The sequence below is a fragment of the Dunckerocampus dactyliophorus genome, chromosome 11 (assembly GCF_027744805.1).
Source record: "Dunckerocampus dactyliophorus isolate RoL2022-P2 chromosome 11, RoL_Ddac_1.1, whole genome shotgun sequence".
NCBI lineage: Eukaryota > Metazoa > Chordata > Actinopteri > Syngnathiformes > Syngnathidae > Dunckerocampus > Dunckerocampus dactyliophorus.
In genome coordinates, this window is record NC_072829.1 from 17,292,911 (window position 1) to 17,315,999 (window position 23,089).

General features: G+C 38.5%; 1 protein-coding gene across 5 annotated transcripts in view; it reads right to left on the bottom strand.

The window, feature by feature from the left end:
- Positions 1 to 23,089, bottom strand: part of LOC129189646 (misshapen-like kinase 1) — an 85,563-nt gene that overhangs the window by 11,387 nt on the left and 51,087 nt on the right. For 2 of the 5 annotated variants that reach the window (XM_054791544.1, XM_054791542.1), the window contains exons 15-30: positions 22,369 to 22,428; positions 18,892 to 19,218; positions 16,788 to 16,922; positions 16,438 to 16,572; positions 14,011 to 14,081; positions 12,851 to 12,921; positions 10,318 to 10,406; positions 9,957 to 10,054; positions 9,487 to 9,574; positions 9,180 to 9,332; positions 8,760 to 8,868; positions 7,228 to 7,383; positions 6,996 to 7,139; positions 6,146 to 6,280; positions 4,070 to 4,170; positions 3,492 to 3,641 (exon numbers count right to left, since the gene is read on the bottom strand). In XM_054791544.1, coding sequence (XP_054647519.1) covers positions 3,492 to 3,641; positions 4,070 to 4,170; positions 6,146 to 6,280; positions 6,996 to 7,139; positions 7,228 to 7,383; positions 8,760 to 8,868; positions 9,180 to 9,332; positions 9,487 to 9,574; positions 9,957 to 10,054; positions 10,318 to 10,406; positions 12,851 to 12,921; positions 14,011 to 14,081; positions 16,438 to 16,572; positions 16,788 to 16,922; positions 18,892 to 19,218; positions 22,369 to 22,428 — 2,022 coding nt within the window. Of the gene's footprint in view, positions 1 to 3,491; positions 3,642 to 4,069; positions 4,171 to 6,145; positions 6,281 to 6,995; positions 7,140 to 7,227; positions 7,384 to 8,759; positions 8,869 to 9,179; positions 9,333 to 9,486; positions 9,575 to 9,956; positions 10,055 to 10,317; positions 10,407 to 12,850; positions 12,922 to 14,010; positions 14,082 to 15,340; positions 15,459 to 16,437; positions 16,573 to 16,787; positions 16,923 to 18,891; positions 19,219 to 22,368; positions 22,429 to 23,089 lie in introns of those variants that run through there. The other 3 variants (XM_054791543.1, XM_054791545.1, XM_054791546.1) reach the window with 3 other exon arrangements.

The window sequence follows — 23,089 nt, forward strand, 5'->3', positions numbered from 1 at the left end:
CTGTGAGGCCAACATGCTAAGCATTCTGTGCAGGAGTGTACTGAGACTATTTGAATGAAAGGTAACCAAGTCCACACACAACAGATTTAAAAAGTGAAATAACCCTTTTAAAAGAGTAGTTTTTATGTAAGGTAACGAGACCAATTTTACAAATGTATTTAAAACATTTTTTACAACCTCTATCCTGTACAATCCCCCCCAAGACCCCATGTCTATTGGAGGAAGCAATATGACCACAAACTAAAACTATCAGTATGATGAAGCCCTAATTCCAGCATTATGTCTTTAGGGTAAGAGTCAGAACCTTACAACCCAGAACTGATAATGCTCCCATCAGCCCACAGGCCAAAGAGAAAGAGCATAAACACCTGAGCGATGTGCTCAAAAACTGTGGATACTCCAACTGCTCGTTTGACACAGCTGTCTACCTGCACCTTAAAGAGAAAATGCACTCTTTTGAGGACAAAAATGTACATATTCTGGACAAAGAAGACAGATGGTTTGAAAGAGGAGTGAGGCAGGCCATCTACAAAGTTGATAAAACATCTCCGAACAGAGGGGGAGGTCTATGACTCACTTTCTCCCCTACATACAATGCTGTCCTTTCATCCCTTCCTAAAAGATTCAATCATTTAACTCTAACAAACAAACAAGGCACAGGCATCTTGATTTCAGGCATGTCAATGACCATCGTTACATCTGAGTGGAATGCTAACGAGGGCGACACCACCCAAACGATTGTCGTTGGCTGTGGCAAGGGTCCCACTCTAATGACTCTAAAAGAGTAAGAACGTCCTTGCCTGGACATACCTTTACCTTTCCTGCACCAACTCCTAAGACTAGGGCTGCCCTACCTAGTCAGATTAGTGTTGTCCCATCTAGTCGCTGAGCATGAACTGATGAAGCCTGCTCGGATGAGAGGGGAAATGTTTTCCAAGACAACCTAAAAAGTCCAGTTGTGATTGATTCAATGCCTCAGTAGATCAACTGAGTTGTTTCCTGGTGAAACCAGCAGCGCTTCCAACATAAAGAAAGTCTAGATAATTTTTTTTGCAATTTTAATTGTGCTTTTATTGCAGAAATGTGAGGATTTTCAAAAAATTTCAACCTTATTAGCAATGTATACAGACAGTTTCTATTCTGTATTCTTATCCTACCTCTCATGCTCTGCTCTCTGTTGACTGATTTTGATATGAGTCAGATTGATACCTGGAATGAACGTGTTGATGAGGCAAAAAGCACACACTCCATGCTCTTGTTGTCTAAACATCATTTCGCTCTCTCGCTAGCTCTCTGAAGCAGAAGACAGAGAGCTCCAGGCTGATTTAGTGCGCTTTTTCTCATTAGCCGCCAATATTAGGAACACGAATAACCATCATGTGCTTTATGAATGTTGTTTTCCTTGTTTCTGCCAACAAGATTTTATGTCTCAACCTCTCTGAAGTTAGGGCCTCAAGCATCAGATCAGTCCCCGCATGAAATTATGAAGAAACTATGTGACTGTAATGTATTCCACAACATCTTATTTTTCCAATATGGCAATAGTCTATTAAAACTGAACTCAACTTCAGTTGCAAAAATGTGGCACCTTTTTCTCGGCGACCATCAAACACCTTCAACAGTGAGTGGGAGGAGAAGTGGATCCAGAAAGACTGAGGCCAGTGACTTGATAGGAGTGTGCAGATGATATAGTGATGATATAGAAAACAAAATAAAATCATGCACAACAGAATATGTCAGAAAACATACTGAGATAACATCTTACCTCTAGCAATTATCGCTAAAATTATTTCAATATCTACTATTGTTTGACCCACATGGGTCACATGAGCAGGGATAACCAACTATAATCCAAATACAGATACAGAAAATTTCCTCAAGCTGTGAGGCCTCTCTTCATTCTCCGTAACTTTCACTCATCTCATTGTCTTCATCCGTATCTATCACTCGTTTCTATCGTCTTTCCTTGTATGTCTCACTCATTCTTCCATGTCACTCACTTTTCTTCTCTCTTCTTTCAGCTGTCTCTCTTGTAATTTAGAGTCCCGATGCCTGAGAACTTTCTCATCATCCAGGTCATTGCATTCTCAGGGCAATGAATCGATCGCAAACCAATGCGCATATTTGATTAGTTGAATAGCATCACATGGGATGGCTTACCTTGCGTGCAATTGGTCAGTGGATTTCCTGAAGTTGTCAATAAGTACCAAAGATCTAAAAAATATACGCTGGTCAAAATAGAAGCACCCTCTCAAAACTTCAACTACATTTAATAAAGTTTTGACTAATTTATTGACTCTGACCACAGTCCGCCAGTTAAGTGATCCCTTCTAGGGCTGCAGCTATCGAATATTTTAGTATTCGGGTATTCTACTGAAAATTCCTTTGATTAATCGCGCACTCAGATAAAACATATTTTTGCTTGGTTAAAAAGCAATTATAAATACACAAGGGAAAATAAGACATTTCACTTAATAATGAATGACCAACTGGTTTCATTTTTTAGATAATCTACAGTTTTATTTCTTAAATTTACATTGTGCATAAAATCTGATGGACTACATGATGGTGTTTTGTAGATTAATTTAGCCATCCGGGACTGTGATGCAAGCCTGCAAGATGGCTTTGAGGCAAATTAGAAGTCGAATCAGAAATCTCACTGGCTAAAAATAACAGCCTCATTGCTAATAGTGTGTATTTGACAGCAACCTGTCAATCTTGCCAATCTTGCAGATTACGTTGATATGGCAACACATGAAATCAGAAGATGAAATCTGATTGGACATATAGCCTGTTGGGACTAGATTCGTATAATTTCATTAGTATAATTTAATGGAACAAATACTACAATTTAGGTTTTAAATGTAGATCAGTGCTTCTGGTTAGGGTTAGGCCCTGACTGCACACTACTGCATTAATAAGACTAAATTATATATTAGAGTATGTTGATGGCTGTGCATTTATAAACCCTATATCTAGACAAGATGATTAGAAATAAGACAATATTTACACAATGTTGAGTTTTTGTCGTGTTCAAACTAAAACTAAGACACCTACTGTAGTGGAAAACATTACTCTCAACCAAGAGAGTGAGACACAAAGTTCCTTGTTCCATTACACAGTATTGTCTGCTAGATATGACAAGCTACTGATTAGTGAGCTAAAATCTTTTTGACTTGATGGATTATTTTCAGCCTTTCATCATTTCTCTATTAAATCAAGTCGCCCGGTCAACTGTCCTTGTGGGACCTCCTATTAAGAACGGCAGAAAGACCATTGGAAGCTTCTTTAAAACAGAACAAGACAATGAGCAGCCTAATAACAATGGTAATAATAATAAAAAACAGTGTGATTTCTTTCAAATCCAAGCACATTGCCCTGAACATTGTGATCCCAGAGAAACACTGTCTCAATTGATTCACATTTTTTATGCAGAATCAAGCAGCCCGATATGGAACACAAAGTGTTAAATGTAAAGAGAGGATACTCACATGTGTAGGCAAATAGAGGTCGTATGGCGTTCCAGAGTCTACATCAATGGCATGAAAACCAGACGAAGAACCATAGATGACCTTTAACCTTTGACCTTCCTCCACCGTCAGGTCAACAGACAATGGCTTCTGTGGTAAAGACCTGAAAGACTGAGGCAGAAAAGAAGGCAACCAAAATCAAAATGGAAAGGATTTTCAATTATGAAACAAGGAAACAAAAGTAGTACAGGCCATGGTGGATGTAGAGAAATGGGGCACCGCTTTATTGAGAATCTCCTGAGACTGAGTCTCATATGCCTGAATGGGTCATATCCACATTTGAGGCACGGTTTGGTTGTGGCTGAACCTCATTCACTATTTCGTGCATCCATGTTAATGTTTATGTAGATAGGTACAAATAAATGTATTGTTTAGCCATAGTAGAGAGGGTCGCTGAGCATGCAACTAACGGAACTAAGCTTTAGCAAGGAATTTGAACCATCCTGAAAATCCCATGAAATAATTACTCATCAATTAATTACGCCTTGTTTCCCAGGGGTATGAAATGAAATATCAAAATATAAGAGAATATTACCCACCTTAAAGGCCATGAACTTATGGTAGGGTTTGGGCGCCCAGGCATAAACCTCTACTCCATTCTTCAGAGCAATCACTAAAAACTTGATCTTCTCATAACGCACTGAGCAAAGAAACACATTTAGAAACCTTCAAAATGAATTCCCCACATTAAATACCGTAATTTCCGGTGTATAAGGTGCTACTTTTTTGTAACACTTTGAACCCTGCAGTTTATGCAGTGATGCGGATAATTTTTTGGTCTCGCTACATCTCGTGTGCAGTAGGAGCAGTCTTTGTGTGCGTTGTACACGCACCCTCATCATTAGTGATGTGCAATACCACCGACTTCTCTTCTGATTCGATACGGAGTAAAACTGAGGCTGGTATCAGCGATACTGATCCGATACTTTGTTCAAATACACCAACGTGTCAGGTAAATTTTAAAAAGTAGTGTTTTTCAAATCACAGCATAGCTCATAAAATAAACAATGTAAGACATCAGAGAAATGTATTAATTTATTTTAAACAACTGCATAACACTTAGACAAGGTCTCAATAATTTACCATAAGTTACGGTGTATAAGTGGTGCTTTGAACCCTGCGGCTTGTACAGTGATGTGGCTAATTTATGGCAAAAAAAAAATCTCATTATGCTTCGAGTGCAGCTTCAGGAAGTAGTAATGTGGACGGGTGAAGTGTAAGCTAATATCACGTTTCAAATTTGTATGCAACAATCTCTGACACATCGTAAGTAAGTTTGAGCAAGTGTAGAATTATTACAGCTTCTGCTTGGACTACTTAGACAACCACGTTTCAAATTTGTATGCAACAATCTCTGACACATCGTAAGTAAGTTTGAGCAAGTGTAGAATTATTACAGCTTCTGCTTGGACTACTTAGACAACCAACTGTCCACTTTCACAAAGGGTTTTCAAAAGGTTGGACTACTACATGATGAAGAGCTTTAGCCCAAGCTTAATGGCTAAATGGCTTGAGACAAAAGTGACACAAAGAGCGACAACAAAAGAGGGAGAGAAAGACTGACAAAGTGTGCGACAAAGGAACTATGAGGCGGTTTAATTGTGATGCTGAAGAAGACGACTTGAGTGGTTTTAGTTTTCAGGAGGAGGGGGAGGATGGCGATGAATGACTTTTCTAGTAGGCTACTGTTTAACTAGCCAGGTTACAGGCACTGTTGTGTTTATTTAATCAAAAGTTTAAAAAATCTTTCTGTGTAGCATCTTTCTGTGCATTAAACATCCCACGTTACAACGTGGACACCTGCGGCTTTTTGACAGGTGCAGCCTGTACAAATCTTTTTCTGTTTTTAAATTTTGTGGGTCCGGCTCATATACCGACGCGTTCTATAGTTTTGAAATTACGGTAGTTACTTCCCACTGTGTTCCTGTTATTGATATACTCTGAAGTATCAAAGTATCAATATTTTGATTTGAGAATAAATGTTACAGCCTAAATATCTGGTATCAGGAGTATAAATATTTCAGTATCGATTCGCACATCACTACACATCAATGACTGGAGAGGTGAATGTGATGTGGCTTTCAGGTTGAAGGAGATTGATCTAGTGGTTAGACAGCAAGGGCACGGGGGCTGACTTGCCTCGGCCCGGGGTTGACGTTGGTAATGTCAAAGAAGAAAGAAGAACAGAGACCGGCAGCGTGTGTGCTGAGGGAATTGTGGGGCTGTTCGGTTCGGACACTTGAAGATGACGACTTTAGTGGTTTTAGTTCCCAGGAGGACAACGAGGACAGCGATGAATTACTTTTCTGGTAGGCTACTGTTTAACCAGCCGTATCACACGCACTGTCCGGCACTGTTTGAAAAAAACATTTATTTAATTAAAAGTTTAAAAAAAACTTTCTGTTTAACATTCTTTCTGTGTACTAAATATTCCATGTTACAACATGGACACCTACGGATTATAAATCGGTGTGGCCTATATACTTAAATCTTTTTTCTCTTTAAATCGAGTGGGTGTGGCTTAAATACCGGTGTGCTCTATAGTCCGGAAATTACGGTAATACCTCACAGTATGAAAAAAAGTACAAGATGTGTCAATACAGCACTGTACTTACCCACTTTATAGTGAACACAACCTTCCAGATCCCCAACAGATGTCCAACCCTGCCTCTTCTCCACTTCCGGGTCATTCCTCAGGATTTTATTTCTCAACCAGGACAGGTAGTACAAGCGAAGCTTGTTCTTTTTACCTTGAAACACATTCAGATAATCAATCCTTTTTAGATTATAGATAAATTAGCTAATAAATTAAGTTAAGAATGCATGCTTTTCTTGAATTTGCTCTCAAGGGACTAATAAAGGTTTGTTATTCTTTGCAAATAAATACTGCAGTTCGATGGAATGTTAATGACAATAGTCTTTATCGGCCTAGTTTCAACTGAACCTATAACATTTTCACAAAATCTGGGAAATTGCATACATGATAAATTATTACAACAAATTTCTGCAAAAGTGTAAAATTTGAGGCATTGCTCCCTTTATGACAGATTTGGCGGTAAACTTATATATATATATATGTAAATATAAAATATTACCAGTTTTCTATAATAATCAACAAGCACACTAATGACCTGATATTTGGAAAGCATCGATTGCCTGCATGAACAGTGCCTGAGTGATGTGCAATAGAAGAAAGCCTTCCAACTGAAATATCCCTAGGAGAATGTTGTTCATTATATACCCTGACTTGCTCAATAATAATCAAATCATTGTTCAATCAAAAAATATATGTCCTGAATTACAAATCCCAATCGTGGTCTTTTTCTATGTCCCAAAAATTGGACATGCATCGGATCAAAACAGACTATCACTTGGTGTCCTTTATAAAGTTGGCACCTTCTGTATATTTGCATATGTTGATAGGGTCTTTAGGTGGAGAAACGTGTGAATCTTCAGTGCCTGTACCTGATATAGTAATGAGCACATTGAGTCCTTCTAGCACGTCCATCTGCTGAAACCTTCTCCTGCTGATGAGTGAGTAGACCTTCCCCTGACCACTTCTGTCCAGAAGCCAGAGACCATTCTCTGTCCCAACCAACAGATTCACTCCTGCATAGTAAAACCAGCAAAACACAACATTCATATTCTACACAACAAAATGTTGTATCATTTTGTCATTGGAAATAAAACTACCAACCCCACAGTCCAGCACAGAGAACCTCAGCAGTGAATTTCTTCTTGTATTTGCGGATCTCAGGAGAGTCACTCTGTGGTCGAATATTAGTTGGGTTCACGTTCACCACAGACCCCTTCCTGTGGTTCTCTCTCTTGATTGGCTCACCCTTACTGCATGCTACATGGGGACATTGACAACAACTGTTTCCATTTTATCTATTAAACTAAAAAATAAAAAGTAAAAAACATAAATGCAACACTTTTGTTTTTGCTCCTGTTTTTCATGAGCTGAACTCCAAGATCTAAAACTTTTTCTTAGTATCTGGTGTGACCACCATTTGCCTCAAATACCGTACAAAACACCGATCCAGAGCATTCTAAACATGCTCAATGGGTACATGTCTAGTGAGTATGTTGGCCATGCAAGAACTGGGTTTTCAGCTTCCAGCCAGATCCTTGCAGTATGGGGCTGTGCATTATCATTATGCAACACGGGTGATGGTTGTGGATGAATGGCACAACAATGGGTCTCAGCATCTTGTCAAGTTATCACTGTGCATTCAAAATGCCATCAATAAAATATGCCCGTTTTCATTGTCCATAAGATATGCCACACATGACAGAATGGTCACTGGGCACGTCACCCATTGAGCATGTTTGGGAAGCTCTGGATCGGTGTATGCAGTAGGCAAATGGTGGCAAATGGTGGTCAAACCAGATACTAACTGGTTTTCGTAATACACCAGTGAATTATCAATGGTCACTAACACAGATTTAGACAGACTTGTGAATATGTGAGAGAGATATGTCTTTTTGTGGACATTTTTGAGTTCAGCTCATGAAAAATAGGAGCAAAACTAAAGTGTTGCATCTATATTTTCGTTGAGTATAATAGTTGCACAGAAAACCATCAAGAGAATTAAATCAAACAATTTTTTTTAACTTATCAGACAGACTAGATATACAGGTGGTCATCGGGTTATGAACGAGGTCCGTTCCTATACTGTGGTGTAAGTTGAGTTTTAGTGTAAGTCGGAACTTCGGAAGTCGGAACCGTATACCTAAATTAAATCGGACTCCTAAGTCACTCACACTATACTCAGAACACATGAAGGACATAAATGAATAAAATCATTAAATACAAGACTTAAATAGAACAGTAATAAAAAGACAACACTCCTTAATGTTATCCCTGTGGTTGTCTTTCAGGTCTTTCTGCCTTCTTTTATGATGTTTATTTTCATTTTGGTGGTGATGGCTTTCTCGCTTGGGAGACATAATGATGTGTAAAAAGTCAACTAATGAGCAATGTTATTCTTCATTTGCATGGCTGAGCAGGCACACACTGTATTCTTCCGGCTTGCACAAGGCACACGGTCCAAGCATATTCTTCCGCCGGTGTGCGCTGTAACTAGTTCTCGAGTGAATCTCGTGTTCATGTACCAAAATTAGGTCTTTAATTAATTTATGGGAGCGCATTCGTAACCACGAAACATTGTACCACAGCACACTGTAAACCAAGGACCACCTGTACCAGTGTGCACATTTATTTACTGGGGCTCTGTGGTGGTGAAGATATCGGGATCAATCTTGGATCAATGAAGGAGAAGAAGGAGGAAGAGGAAGATGTGGAAATGTTTTTGCCAATTGGACTGCTGAAAGCCTGAGGGAAACAAAATAAAGACAGCAAACTGGAGTCAAAGCTGTATAATATGAAATTTTTGTTCTATCAACATCAGATAATTGCTGAATATATTTATGATCAGTATAGATGTTTAGTACTAAATCATTGTACTCCTGATAACTGAGTAACTATCTTCCTCTAGTGGACTGATGTAACTAATGCAACGACAAAAGCGGTCCTGTAAATCATTCTTTCCAATGCTGTTATTACCTCACAGAAGAATGTATTTCTTTTTGGCTGTACAGGACCGCCACCTCCAATGTTATATTTTGTTTTGTGACATCACTTACACGTAGTTCCTGGTGTGTAGGGGATCGTGGTGCTGTGGGTGATTGTGAGTAACTGTCCTCTCCTGTCAGTGCTTTGTGAGAAGGACTCGATGAAGATATTTTCTGCAGAAGGTCTGGTAGCATGTAGGTGTCATCTGATGTCATCTGAGACAGCTGGATAACAACACAGACATGTATGCAAATTTGACGACTTGGATTATGACCACGTATGTATTTCACAGTTGAAGCAAATAACCTTGTCTGAGATTATATAAAAAGTGAGTGGTTTTGTGTGCGTGTGTGTGTGTGTGTGTGTGTGTGTAAGGACCTGGTTAAGGTTGTGATGAGGTTGCAGCACGATGCCATCAGGTATTTGTTTGAAATATTTCTCCCCCTTTCCGTTAGAGAGGCCAGAACTAGAGAAATTTCAGGTAGGTAGAACACAACTTGATAGTAAGTAATCCATTTATTTGCATATATTTCAATACAAAATAATTTATAGTGGATCCCCGCACATTAGCAATTCAGCATTCGCTGACCCCCAAATTTGCAGGTTTTTTTATTTTTATTTTTTTAAATGTGTAGTGGTTTTTTGGGCATTCCCTAGTGGTCTTGAAAGGTAACCCACATGAAAAGCGGGGCTCTATGGTAAATGCTTTGATTAGATCTTGAGCTTTAAGTCAGTATAAACATTACCTTCATTTGCATTAGGTCTCTACAACTCTGATAATAACACATGGTTTAATTAAGGGATTAAAATCAGTTCTACACAGATAGAACTATATAATGACACGTTACCTGTTCCTTTCTTCATCATCACTGCTGCCAAATTCATCACTGGAGGAGGAGTATTCTGTGGCCTTGTTGAATGGGCGGACAGCTGACTTGAAACCCTGCTTTGTTAAAAGTGAGACAATTACTAAAAATGAAATAAATAAATGTCAGCAATCAGAGAAGCCGCAGAATACATAATTAGAGCTTTTGGCTGTTTCTGTGAGTGCATGTGTGTGTTGGAGCTTTTCAAAGCTTGTTATGTTCACCAAGATTAAATGCTGTCAGACTGTCTTATCCCAATAATAATATTTCTTTATCGATCTTTTGAGAGGCTTTGCTTAAACAAATCAACAAACGCATATACTTCCATGAAACAATTTTTTACTTGTGAATGACTGCTGGGGGTTTCGCCCTGCTGCCGTCTGTGCTGCTGTCGACGCTGCTGCACACGTGGACTCTCCTGCTTGAAGTAGTCTGAGATACAGAAATTTATGTGAGCTGCAGTTCCAAAAGTTAGTTAAGTACTATAAACACAACATTTTCTGATTGCAAAAATTTTGTGTTGGATGGGACTTCAAGCTGGCTTTCTTTTGACTGATGAAATGAGGCCCCTGAGTCACTACTCCCCAGTGATTTATCACATCTACAGACAACAATACATTTCTTAAACAAATAGTTATCTTTTCCATTTATGGGTACATAAAATACACTCAACAATGAATGTCTGAGACAAATAAAGGCCTGAGAATAAACTGACTTACAGCTTTGGAAAATATCAGACCCTGCCCACACATTATTCTCTTAAAAATGAGGCACTGAACTGGGTAAAACTGCACAATCTATTGTGATCCTCTTTGTCCTTTTAGGATGATACACTGCAGTTCCACACAAATGCAAACAACAATCACAAAACATATGCTTAAAAGACATGCTTAAATCAACTGCTGGGTTGCAACAATGCTATCTGGCGACAGTCCACATCACTTCCTGTGATCGGATAGGGGTCAGACATTGAATATGATATGACCATATACACACTCAGTATCTTTGTACAATGTTTGGCAGATTAATGCAAATAATGGTTATTTAATATTTAATTATTTGCACCAATTAAAAATAAAATAATTAAAAATAGTGCTTTTGACATGTCTATCTCCGTTCTTACACCAAGTCAGCCTGCATGAATACTGGACATTCTTGTATGTGTCCTTTGCTGTTTTTCTGTGCTGTTTTCCAGTGGGAGTGTATGAACATTCAATTGGATGAACACTGCAATTATGACCCTGTTAAGCTGCTTCTCAGTAGCCTGCAGTTGACATGCGTGGTCTATATTTGCTACTATATTGTATCGCTCTGCAAGAACCGGCGTGACAGCCTGTTTCTGTTGCAATATTGGCGGTATATTTATGGTGTTTATTGAATAATTGAGCACTTATACAGTTGGAGCATTTAGATCAGAGGTGTCTAAACTACGACCCCCATCCATTTTTAACTGTTCCGTACAGATGTCTATAAAGCAACAAGCAAAGTGATCTATGCATGGATATGCTTCCTTGAGGCTGAAGATTGTAGTTCCGCTTAGTTGCTGGGGACAAATGCTTTGAGGAACAAAAGTATACGTCCACTTTTTTTAATGTAAAATCTTTCAATAACTCATACATTAATAGGTAGTCAGTGCATGGATGATTTACAGTTACAAACCAATGTACTAACAGTTTTTAGCAGACCACGTTTCTTCGTTCTTCATTTAGACCAGAGGTGTCCAAAGTGTGGCCTGGGGGCCACTGGCGGTCTGCAGCTCATTTTTTATTGGGCGCAGCACATGATAGAAATAAAATTAAACAAAAAAAAAATCCATCAAAAATGTGGAAAATAGATCTAAAGAGCCTACGTAAGCAGAAAAAACTTTTAATATTGACACTTTTAACAAATAATAACACAAAGCTTTGTCTGTAATACTGTATGTTTTGTATAACCTTTTTACTAATTAGCAATCAAATATATACAAATATCAAAGTGGCCCCCGCATCCTTTGACTTTTCAGTATGCAGCCCTCGGTGGAAAAAGTTTGGACACACCTGATTTAGATGAAGCAATATGAGGAAATGATAGAATGCCTTTCATTGTCACTATACAAATGTACAATGAGATTTACAATATATACTTTGCTGTTACGAGGTAATTCTTTTTGAATTACAGCATATATATATATATATATATATATATATATATATATATGTATATATATATATATGTATATATATATATATATATATATATATATATATATATATATATATATGTATATATATATATATATATATATATATATATATATATATATATATATATATATATATATATATATATATATATATATATATATATATATATATATATATATATATTATAGTTCCAACAATATTTTAACTTTGGTTTAGTATAAATTTTGCTTCTTGTTGGTCACTGCAAACTGGAGTGTGTTCATACTCGGCTCCACTTGACAAACGAGACAGGTTCAGAGTCTCCTTTCTCTGCATTTTTTGGTTGTTTCTTGAACATTTTCCCTTTACGATGGACTGTTTGAGCCGGTGACAACTGTAGCCGGGTGTGAGATCATGCGCTACCCAGCAATACTTAGTAAACTGTTTATCAAAAGTGAGCATCATTATCTTTGGTGAGTAAGAATTTGTGATTTAGTTCCTAATTGGGTCTCAATACACAATAGGGTCTGTGAAAACACTTCTTTTGTATTGTATGCTGTTATTACTAGTCCCCACAAATTGAACCTGACGATAAGTCACTATAGGAAACAGAATTATACAGTTTCACCATAACAATATGGTTTGAGAATACTTTAACAATGCATTTGAATATTTTGATAAAGCAGAACAGAGATACCACAGAGAGGAACTGACCTGGATGGTTACTGGTCACACCATGAGACACAGACCTTGAACCTTTTTCTGTCATGAGCACTGGACTACCACTAGATGGAGAGAGAGACACACAGATGGAGGGAATGCAAACTCATGAATTGCAATGAAATACACACAGTTCTTCATTTTCTAATCCAGGGTAATTCCTTTGCTGTGCTGATTTCCTTAGCATATGTTTAATCAAAGCAAGAGTTGATAACTGATTGTTTGCGTAAAGCAAGATGCTGTTATAAACCCACACAGTGAAGCAAATTAAATGGCTGACGACCACCTTAGCAGCCTTGTTTCAATTCCACAAATTACAATTACACCATGATCAGGTTCATTCTACTTCATGGTAAGAAACCTTTGCTTGTACTCAAGTTGATGACACAATAACACAAAGACAAAAGGAACAGCTAAACAGCTGACAGAAATGTGATGTCATTATTCAATAGCCCTTACCACAAAGCATATTTACCCTTACTTTAAAATATACAAAGAAAAATAACAAAATCCTGGTGAGTAGGAAATGTTTCTGAAGTATTATTATAAATGTAATGAAGATGTACAGTGCTGTAATGAAGGAGAAAATACCACACACAAGCTAAGTGGTTTAAACAAGATGTAAAAGTAAGGCCAAAAACAGCAGAAATGCAGAACTCCTGGTCGTATTCTCCTTACGTAAAGGCACATTTGTCTTAAAGGGATAGTTGGGATTTTTTGACATGAAGTTGTATGACATCCCCATCAGCATTGCAGTCCAATAACAGCGACTTACCCAGGGATATGGCGAGAGACAGATAACACCAAGCATTTCGTTAGGTTTGAGTTTATGAGACGGCATTATTGTGATGCAAATGTTTTAATCTTTTGAAAGCATATTGTATTGAGAAGCCAAACTCTTTACTTAATTGTCCCCAGCAACTAAGCCGAACTACGTTCTTCATCACTGAAATCTGACCAGAACTGGACTTAGGAGACTTAGTGGGGGGGTAAGTCACTGTTATAGGACTACAATGGGGATGTCATACAACTTCATGTCAAAAAATCTCAACTATCCCTTTAATCAATCCTCATGAAGTATAGCAATGAAATCAGTGTTTGATTTGTGTCAATCTTGCCATAGTTAACTTGGAAGTTGACAAACTTCTTGCTACCTGGAAGCAGCCCTCTTGTGTCCCTTCACCAGCTCTCTGCAGTAGAACTTAGAGGTAGTACGTTCCGGGACCTGCAAAGCGTATATGACAAACACAATCCTTTTAACTCATGCTGCATTTTTTTTCCAACAAAATCAAGCAAGTTATCCTATAATCCTAAACAATTGTTTACTTCCTCCTAATTACAAGCAATATACATAGTTTATGGGATTAAGATTTCCCCTTTGGTTTGGTTTGGTTTGGTTTGGTTTAGTTTTGTTTATTTGAACATGAAGGTTACAATGGAATACATCTCATGAATAATTTTTTGTATCACATTCATGAAAAAAATGCTACTCTTTGTTTTAAAAAAACAAAACAATAACAAAAATGCAAATGCAGATTACACACAACACATATTTTTTACGGATTCTTATGGAATTTCACGACTACACCTTTAAGAACAGGGCTCTCATTTACAAGCATGTCGAATTTTCCGCAAAGGCTGTGAACTACAGAAACAAAGTTAACATGAATTTCATCACCTGCGAGTATAGTAATCCCTTGTGACTTCATGCTTCAGATTGCATATTTTATATATATATATACACACTCCTGATCAAAATCTTAAGACCAGTTGAAAAATTGCTAGAATTTGCATTTTACACATTTGGATCTTAATGAGATTTTAAGTAGAGCTACAATATGCAAAAACAAGACGTGGGAGTTGCCGCCGTAACCCATGCCAGGCTAAAATTAAACTCTGAACCCCCGACGTCACACACAAGCATGAGTCTTATTTATGTCTTAAATGATAGACACTTTATTAATCTCCAAGAGAAATTGTCTGAGAAATTAAAGAAAAATGTCTTATTTTCTGTTATTATGTCTACTATAATGGGTAATACGCATGTAAACATGCCAATGGGGTATTATTTCATGTAGCAAGGTAGAAGGTAGAAGGTAGCAAACAGGTTTTCAACGCTGAAACTATGAAAATATTCCATTTATAAATAAGGAATGCTACTTTGCGGAAAATCACTTATCATGGTTGGGTCTGGAAACAACCATGATAATCGAGGGGTTACTGTAATCTCTGATGCAGGCATATACGATTCACACAAGCGGTGGATGAATGGAAGCCTGATTATCTTCACTTAAACATTTTTCTTTTATTCCCAACATACGAACCAGCAGTGAATCAGTGCTTTCAATGAACTTTATTTATTCCATAGGCATCTTTCAACTGTAAAAGCCAAAGATCAAATTAAGGTTAGCAGTGCTGTTTCAACATGCTATACCACTCCGAGCAGTTCACTATTTAAAAATACTGCTGATCAGCAGGCGCATTTATGTGGATCGACAGTCCTGAGCTGCTTTGCATTTACAAGTCACGGATGGGCGGTGTGAAAAGTGGATCCTTGTATGCACATTCCCAACTGGACTAGGATTTCAAAAGAGGAAACCAACTGCAAAAAAAGTAAAAAAAAAAAACGTTTAAATACGTTGTTGTTCAGGTTTGTAAAAACGTATTTATACGTTTTTGGTATTGAATGAGTTAACAGATAACAACCCGCTGTATTAAAAAAGCCACTTCACAATTAATGTGCAAGATTATTTTTCTATAATTTTTTTTTCCCCATGCAAAGACCCATGTCTCACTGAAAACAGGTCCACGACCCAAAAGTGCCCCACCAGTTGAGAAACACTTAACTACAGGATGCCTGTCAAACCATCTGGTGACCTTTTGGTCTCTCACAACTCTTACGTACCCCCGCCTTGTCACAAAGGGGAAAACACACCCGGCAGAACAGGAAGTGAGCTGAATGCATGTCATCAATTTGACAACTTTTTCACATCCTGTATCACACACACGCACTGGTGTCAGATTATGTGGCACAGTCGGTATCTATTTGAAATCACTCCATTTTTTTGTAAAGTAACAGTCACAGGAGAGACTGTGTTATTAACTGCTCTATTGACTCCATATGGCCTCCTGTTAGTTCAGCAACACAACATTGCAAACAGACAGCTTTATTGCCCCTCCTGCCGTTGATGTAGTTATTAGTTGTTCTATTAACTCCATATGCTTTTCCCTTAGTAAATACACCTAACGGCCTATTGGGTTCAGACCGTGCAGGACAGCAGGTATATTAGACACATTAGCAGTGGTGTGTGTATCATAGAAACGTTTCTGTTTAGAGCCATTACGGAAGAAATCATGAAAAGCAACACCTACAGTGGGCACAGCATGTTCAGCACACACAAACACATAATACCATGTGAGGGAGTCTACGTCCTGTGTACAGTGTAAAAGGAACAACAACTTCCTCTTGCATGGCATCATGCCACATGGTCACATTCCGAAGAAAACACAAACTATGCCCTATAAATGGCATAATTAATGTGTGCGCTTTCTACCCAGGTGGTGTTAAAGACAAGTCCTACCTTAGGTGGGGTCTCAGAGTCCCAGAAGACATCATCAGTGGTTGACATCGGTGAGAAGGGGGACAACTGCGTGATAGCCATGTTTGACATTGAGCTGCTGTGGGAGGCAGCTCGACTCGAGCTCAGATTGGCATTCTGGGAAAAAAAAATTCAGTCGTTGCTGTAAACATGCAGTGGAATCTTGATTAACGTTATTGATCAGTTCCAGAAGGTCAGATTCTAACTCAGTTCAGGAAGAAAAAGGGTTACTGGCGTACATATTGTGTTTTTCTTTCCCTTTTTACGACACTTACTCCAAAAGAAGAATAATAATACAGCAAATTTGTTTGTCTGCTGGAGCTGTGTAATACCTGGTGTAGGTGAGCTCTCTGCATGGCAGGGGTACAAGGACTGGAGCTGCTCCCAGAGCTTAGCCGTGAGTGCATCTGACTGGGCAGGCCAGCAGCAATAAGCATCCTGGCTATAGTGGAGTCCTCGTAATCCATCTACAAAATGAAGCAGATTATGTCTATAGCAGATGCATAATATAAGTGGGCCAGATCAGGATGTCTTAATAATGTTAACAAAAATATACAGGGGAGTCATAAGAGTCGGAGTAAACTATCTCTAACTATAAACTTAATCTCAACCCCTAAACTCCACAGAAGAAGCTTACAGTGGCTGTGTCAAGTAGGCATGGGCCGGTATGAGATTGCGGCAGAATGATAACCTTGGGCAAAAACATCACGGTATTTCACAGCATTGTAATTACAGCAATAAAATGTACTATTTAGAAATATCTTTATTGAAAAGAGGAGAAAAACTGTCATTTTTAAACAATATAATAGAACATGATGGAAGTGGAACATATGTATTTGAAGGGATAGTTTAAATTTTTTGACATGAAGTTGTATGACATCCCCATCAGCAGTGGACTACAGTAACTTACCCCCCAATTGGTCTTGTGAGTCCAGTTGTGGTCGGAGAGCCGTGACAAGGAACGTAGTTCCGCTTGGTTGCTGGGGCCATTTAAGTAAAGAGTTTGGCTTCTCAAAACAATATGCATTCAAAAGAGTGATACATTTGCATCCCCAAAAAATCAGACCTCACAAATCACTCGGCGTTATATTTGTCTCCCGCTGTATCCCTGTGCACTGTCGCCTGTGCATTCATGTGTATGTGATGATGACGCTCGCGGTAATGCCACTCTTCTTCCGTGACGGAGCGCCGCGGCCATATTGTTTACATATGTGTTCCACAGAGAAAGCAGATGCGAGCGTCTTCATCACATCTGTCCTCGTCATCCTCTCCGATTACAACTGGACTCACAGGACCAAATGGGGGGGTAAGTCACTGTTGGTGCAATACACTGTTGATGGGGTTGTCATACAACTTCATGTCAAAAAATCTGAACCATCCCTTTAAAACAAATAAAAAATAACAGAATTATTTCTAAATAAATAAACAAAATAACAAATAAATAATAATAATAATAATAATAATAATAAATAAATAAATAAATAATAAATAAATAATTTGTAATAGAAAAAGTTCACAACAAAAATAATAATAAAAAAACTCGTAATGCTACGAATGTTATTATTTGCTTAGTTTTTTATTAATTTGTTTGCATCAGCAAAAAAAGTTCCGTTTATGGGTCATGTGAATGTTGTGAGCAACTGTTGCCCAGAAGTTGGTGCTTGTTGTTTAGTGGAGAGTAAACTGTTTATACCACTTACACTCTACTTCTGTCTCGTTGTGAATCACATCCGCACCTTTGGTGACCCTCAACGTGAGTATTACGTCGACAGACAACGATGACAACAGCGCGGAAGTACCGGTGGAATGACGAGTTCTGCCACCTAGCGCTACTGCGCATACGTATAATTAGGAAACCTGTTGTAAACGGAGTAAATCTTCTCAATGTGCATTCCTTTGAAGGAATCTTTCATGCGAATACAACGTTCCACATAAAGGCCTGGACCTCCACCTTCTCTCATACCGTAGGACAATATGACGGACTATTGTAGCGGTTTTGAAACCGTGATTTTTTTCCATAACCAGCCCCTGTCAAGTCTCAAAACACAATAATTGTGCTGTTTCATGAACCATAAATGGTTTTATACCAGGCCTAAACCGCTGTTACTTCATCCCAAAACTACCAAATCTTTTTTTATTGAAATTTGGAATTCCTACATTTCTAATTGAGCATCAGAAAGTAATGAATAAGCAATCAGTCAATCTAACCAGAAGTTACTAAAACATTTGACTAATTTTCAAGTAAAGTTTGTCATAAAGGTAAACACTGAGACAAACAGGGCAAGAGGACGGGGCAAAATAAGTAGTTGGAAACAGGAGAAGCTCAGTGGCTGGGGGACATACAAGGACATACCAAGGACAGATAGACTCGCTAACATATGGGGAATGGCTGTGATAAAAAAAAGTGTTTGATAGCTGAGGAAGACACTGCTTTACCGCTGAGCGCTGGCAATTTGCAGGGCGGCTGTGCGAGGAAGCAGTGGCAGTAGCGGCAGGAGTGACTGTGTTCCCACTGTTAGCCATTAGCTTTTGGACAGGTGCCTCTGGCTTTTCTCTGTGCCTCTCCGGCTCCTTTTCTCTCTCCCTGTGTCTGTGGTCATGCTGCAGGGATAGGAGCTGCGTTTGGTCTTTAGGCAGGGTGCGGTGGGATCTCCTGCCTGCTGCGGGCTGCTGATGCTGGCTTGGAGGCTGGGGCTTGGCTTGCGACTGTAGACGAGGCTGCTTGGCCTTAAGCTGAAGCAGCTGGTTTGGAGCCACAGCTCTCTATGCGGCAAACATGGAAAGCACACATAGAAACGGGACAGTGCCAGGCAGTGACTAATTAAAGCAGAATTTGCATATAATATAGTGCGGGGTAAATTATTACACACAGTGTAAAGCAGTTTGTAATCAGATTGTAGGTTAAACACATACAGAAATCAATAAAGACACACTACATATAAACACATGACAACAATTGTTGATTGTTGTCAGTAATAACCTGTGGATCATGTGGTTTCTACGAGGGATACGTTTAATTAAGAATTACATAAAAAACAAATAATGCATGAGATATTACCCTTTTTTATTATGCAAACTTAGAGTCATTTTCTTTTGGCTGTGATTACATTATTCCAAATGTAACATGGTGTTTGTAACATAGTATTTCTCTTCAGCATATTTAACACATGTTTTGCTAGTACTGAATCTATAACTATAATCTTATTATTAAACACAATTACCCTGTAAAATTACATTATTTAATTTGTATTTATTTTTGTCAGAAACTGCAGAAAACATCTCACTCGCCCTAAGTCAGTAATCATTTATACATATGCATAATACAGGTGAAATGTACGGCATATACATGTACCACTGTTATAAAAGCCCACCATTTTTCCACATTTATGTCTATATGCTTCACTGATAATGTTTTTTCGCAAGCGTTGAGATTTTGCACCTTGTTCAGCGGTCCTTCATCGCGCCATTGTTGCTGTGACAACAAGTCAAACAAGTTACAGTATTTTCATAAGCTAGTGGTTCTACACTGTATATCTATACTGTGTGTCTTATTTTGTCTTATTATGTCTACTATATTGGGTAACGCCAGTGTAAAGGTTATTTTGAGTTATTACAAGTTATTTAATGTCTAGAGGGCTCTCATGTAAACAACTGTACTTAGAAAGCAGCAAACAACTTTTCTATGCTCAAACTACAAAAATAATAGATTTTTTAATAAGGACTACTACTTTGCAAAAATTCACTAATGAGGGTCGGATCTGGAACAGATTAACAGCAATAAACGAGGGATGACTGTATACAATAAATCAAGCGTCCATCACTCATGTAAAATGACAATTGAAGACAGAGAGTTTGGAGGGGGAGGTCCGAGCACATGTCAAAAATAGCCATTTTTTCACCATGTGAATTACAATTATTTACGCCATTTGCTGGTAAGCTGGGAACATAACCCCCATTATGTGTATTTTGCATATGCACCTCTCTCTGCATCGGCAAGAAGCAAGACATGTCTATTCCTACAGACACCATGCGGAAATCAACCTCAAGTCATGAAATTCAGCCGTATGTATCACGACACTAACAGAGGGCTAGTATAACATGAAAATAGAAATGGAAATACTGTACAATGCATAAGATCAGGGGAGACTTTTTGAGAAAGAGTTTGGACTACCAACAGGCGATACAACTAGAAGTACAAATGGTTCATTACCCTTAAAACAGAAGACAATGTAATCCCTGTGAAGCAATCAGGGCGGTAAAGAAAATCAACTGGGAGTGGAAACCTGTCTTGTGCCGACAAAGGTTTGAGAAAATTGGTTGCAAATTATGAACAAAAGATCATTTCAAATGCAATACAAGTGCTATATCAAAAAATCTGCCTTTACAAAGATAATAATGCTCAATTCTGATTACAGCCTGAGAGAGGTATGCACTTACCATTATGCTTATAAGTGTGGCGGTAGTTTGCAAAGGGGTCAAACTACTGATGTAGTAAATAAGGTAACCAACATTTTACAAACATTCCTGTGTCTACCTGGTGTGTCATCACATCAGCAGGTCAAACAAATCCACCATGCTGATGTTTTTTTGCTCCATCACCTACTCCTTAAATGCTCAGTGATAGCATGAGGAGACATGCTGGTGAAATGATACGTCTGACTGCCTATTGAGAATGGATAGCAATGTTTTAGAAGGAATACTGAGCGACAGGACAGGAGGAAGGGTAGGAAAGAAGAAGAGTGCATACTGTGAATGCTGGAGGGAGGGCTACAGTGAGAAAACAAGGAAAGGAAGAGAAGGCATGCAGCGAACAACCAAGACAGAAAGAGAAGGCTTTAGAACAAAAGTGAAGGGCCTGCTGTGATAAACGTTGGCTTAAAAGCTTGTCAGGATCTAACACCCCAGCTATAGCAATGGGTATGCCATGGCTGTCTCCCTCAATCCTAATGGGAGTCTCTGACAAACACAGAATTAAAAACAAATCCTTTTCACTTCACTTCACGTCAAAATGATAAACTTACTCTGTGCCAGCAGGGGTCTTGAAAATCAATTGCATGGCTGAACTACATTCTGTTTTTCTTGATACATTTCCTATTGCTAACCATACACAACTTCACTCTGCATTAGTCTTTCTTTCCCCCTTTCTCCTTCCTGGCTCTAACTCTTTAAATCCTGTCATCTCACTTTAGGGCAGACACACATTAATGTATGCCTTCAACAATTGGCTCTCTTGTTCAGTCCATCTCTCTGTTACACACAAACACACACTTCAGTCATCTTTCTGCAGCTTCACAAAATAACGGTCACCTTGCTTCTAAACATCAGTGCTAGTACGTGTCTAATGTTTCGTGCTTTGCACACACAGACAGCTTGCACTCTTTTGACCATTCCCTCATTGGGACACCCATAAAGAGTACAATAGATGTTCCAGACCCACCTGTAAATGGTGAAAATCAGCAAGTAATAGACACGCCCATAAAAATATCTGTTGTTGACACACGGCTCGCTCTCTGCCCCTAAACCTTCCCGCTAGCTTGACGTTGACGTTCTCCTCCAATTTCTGATCAACATTTGCAAAAGTGACTGTTTGATGATTAGATTCAGCTCCAGAACCCTCCCAGTCTCTCTTCAATTTCCACTGTTCACTTGCAACACAATCCATGTTTAAGCCTTAAATATGCCTCACGCACCTCACACGCATGTAAAATATAAAAAGCATAGGTACCCACCACTAATGAAAGATAATGTAAGATGACCCATGAACAGATGAATTTCTTAAGTTGCGGCAGTGTCGTAGAAAGTTATATACCGAGAAAGAAATGTTGCAGGGTCCAAATGCTAAATCGCAAATGTGTGGGGGTCCACTGGACACACATACAAATGAAGAAACAGTTGTAAAATTGTTTTGATTACCTGCTCTGATTCCAGAGGCCTTTTGGACACATCAGCATCCCAGTGTCTCTCTGCATGGTCCTGACACACAAATGAAAACCCACATGATATTAAGGGCAACATTATGGAATTGTGATTTATACATCATTTAACCTTAATTTCAGCTAAAAAAAAAATCATCTTCATTTGCTGTACCTTGAGCATGTACATATACCAATGCAAACACAAAAATATAATAATTAGGATATAACGAGGGTCAGATGACTTCTGAGAAGTGGGAACTAAATAATTGTGAGATTACAAGATGGTGAGGAGCTCTTTGCCAACGCCCTTTTTTAAATATTTCACAATGACCTCAAGTTTAATTTTTGCTTAGACGGCCACATAGTTTGATGTTGCTTTCAATATTTTGCATGGATATGAACTTAAACACTGCATTGTATCAGCTGGAGGACAACTCAAGTAGGGGCTGCTATATTTACTTTTCAGCATGTTGCTGTTGACACTTTTATTCTGGATGAGACTGAGGGCAGCTAGAAACACACCGCTGTAGCAAAGTACTGCAATGTTCACAGCTATGGCACAGTGACAGCGTTACCTAACACTAGCATGTGTGTTTATGCATTTATTTTTATTTCTAGATGTTTGTCACTGACAAATCTAATCGATCAATGAATGACCAGCAATGGTTTAAATCACACATGTTTGGAATGTTTACCAACCAGGTACTACAAATAATAGC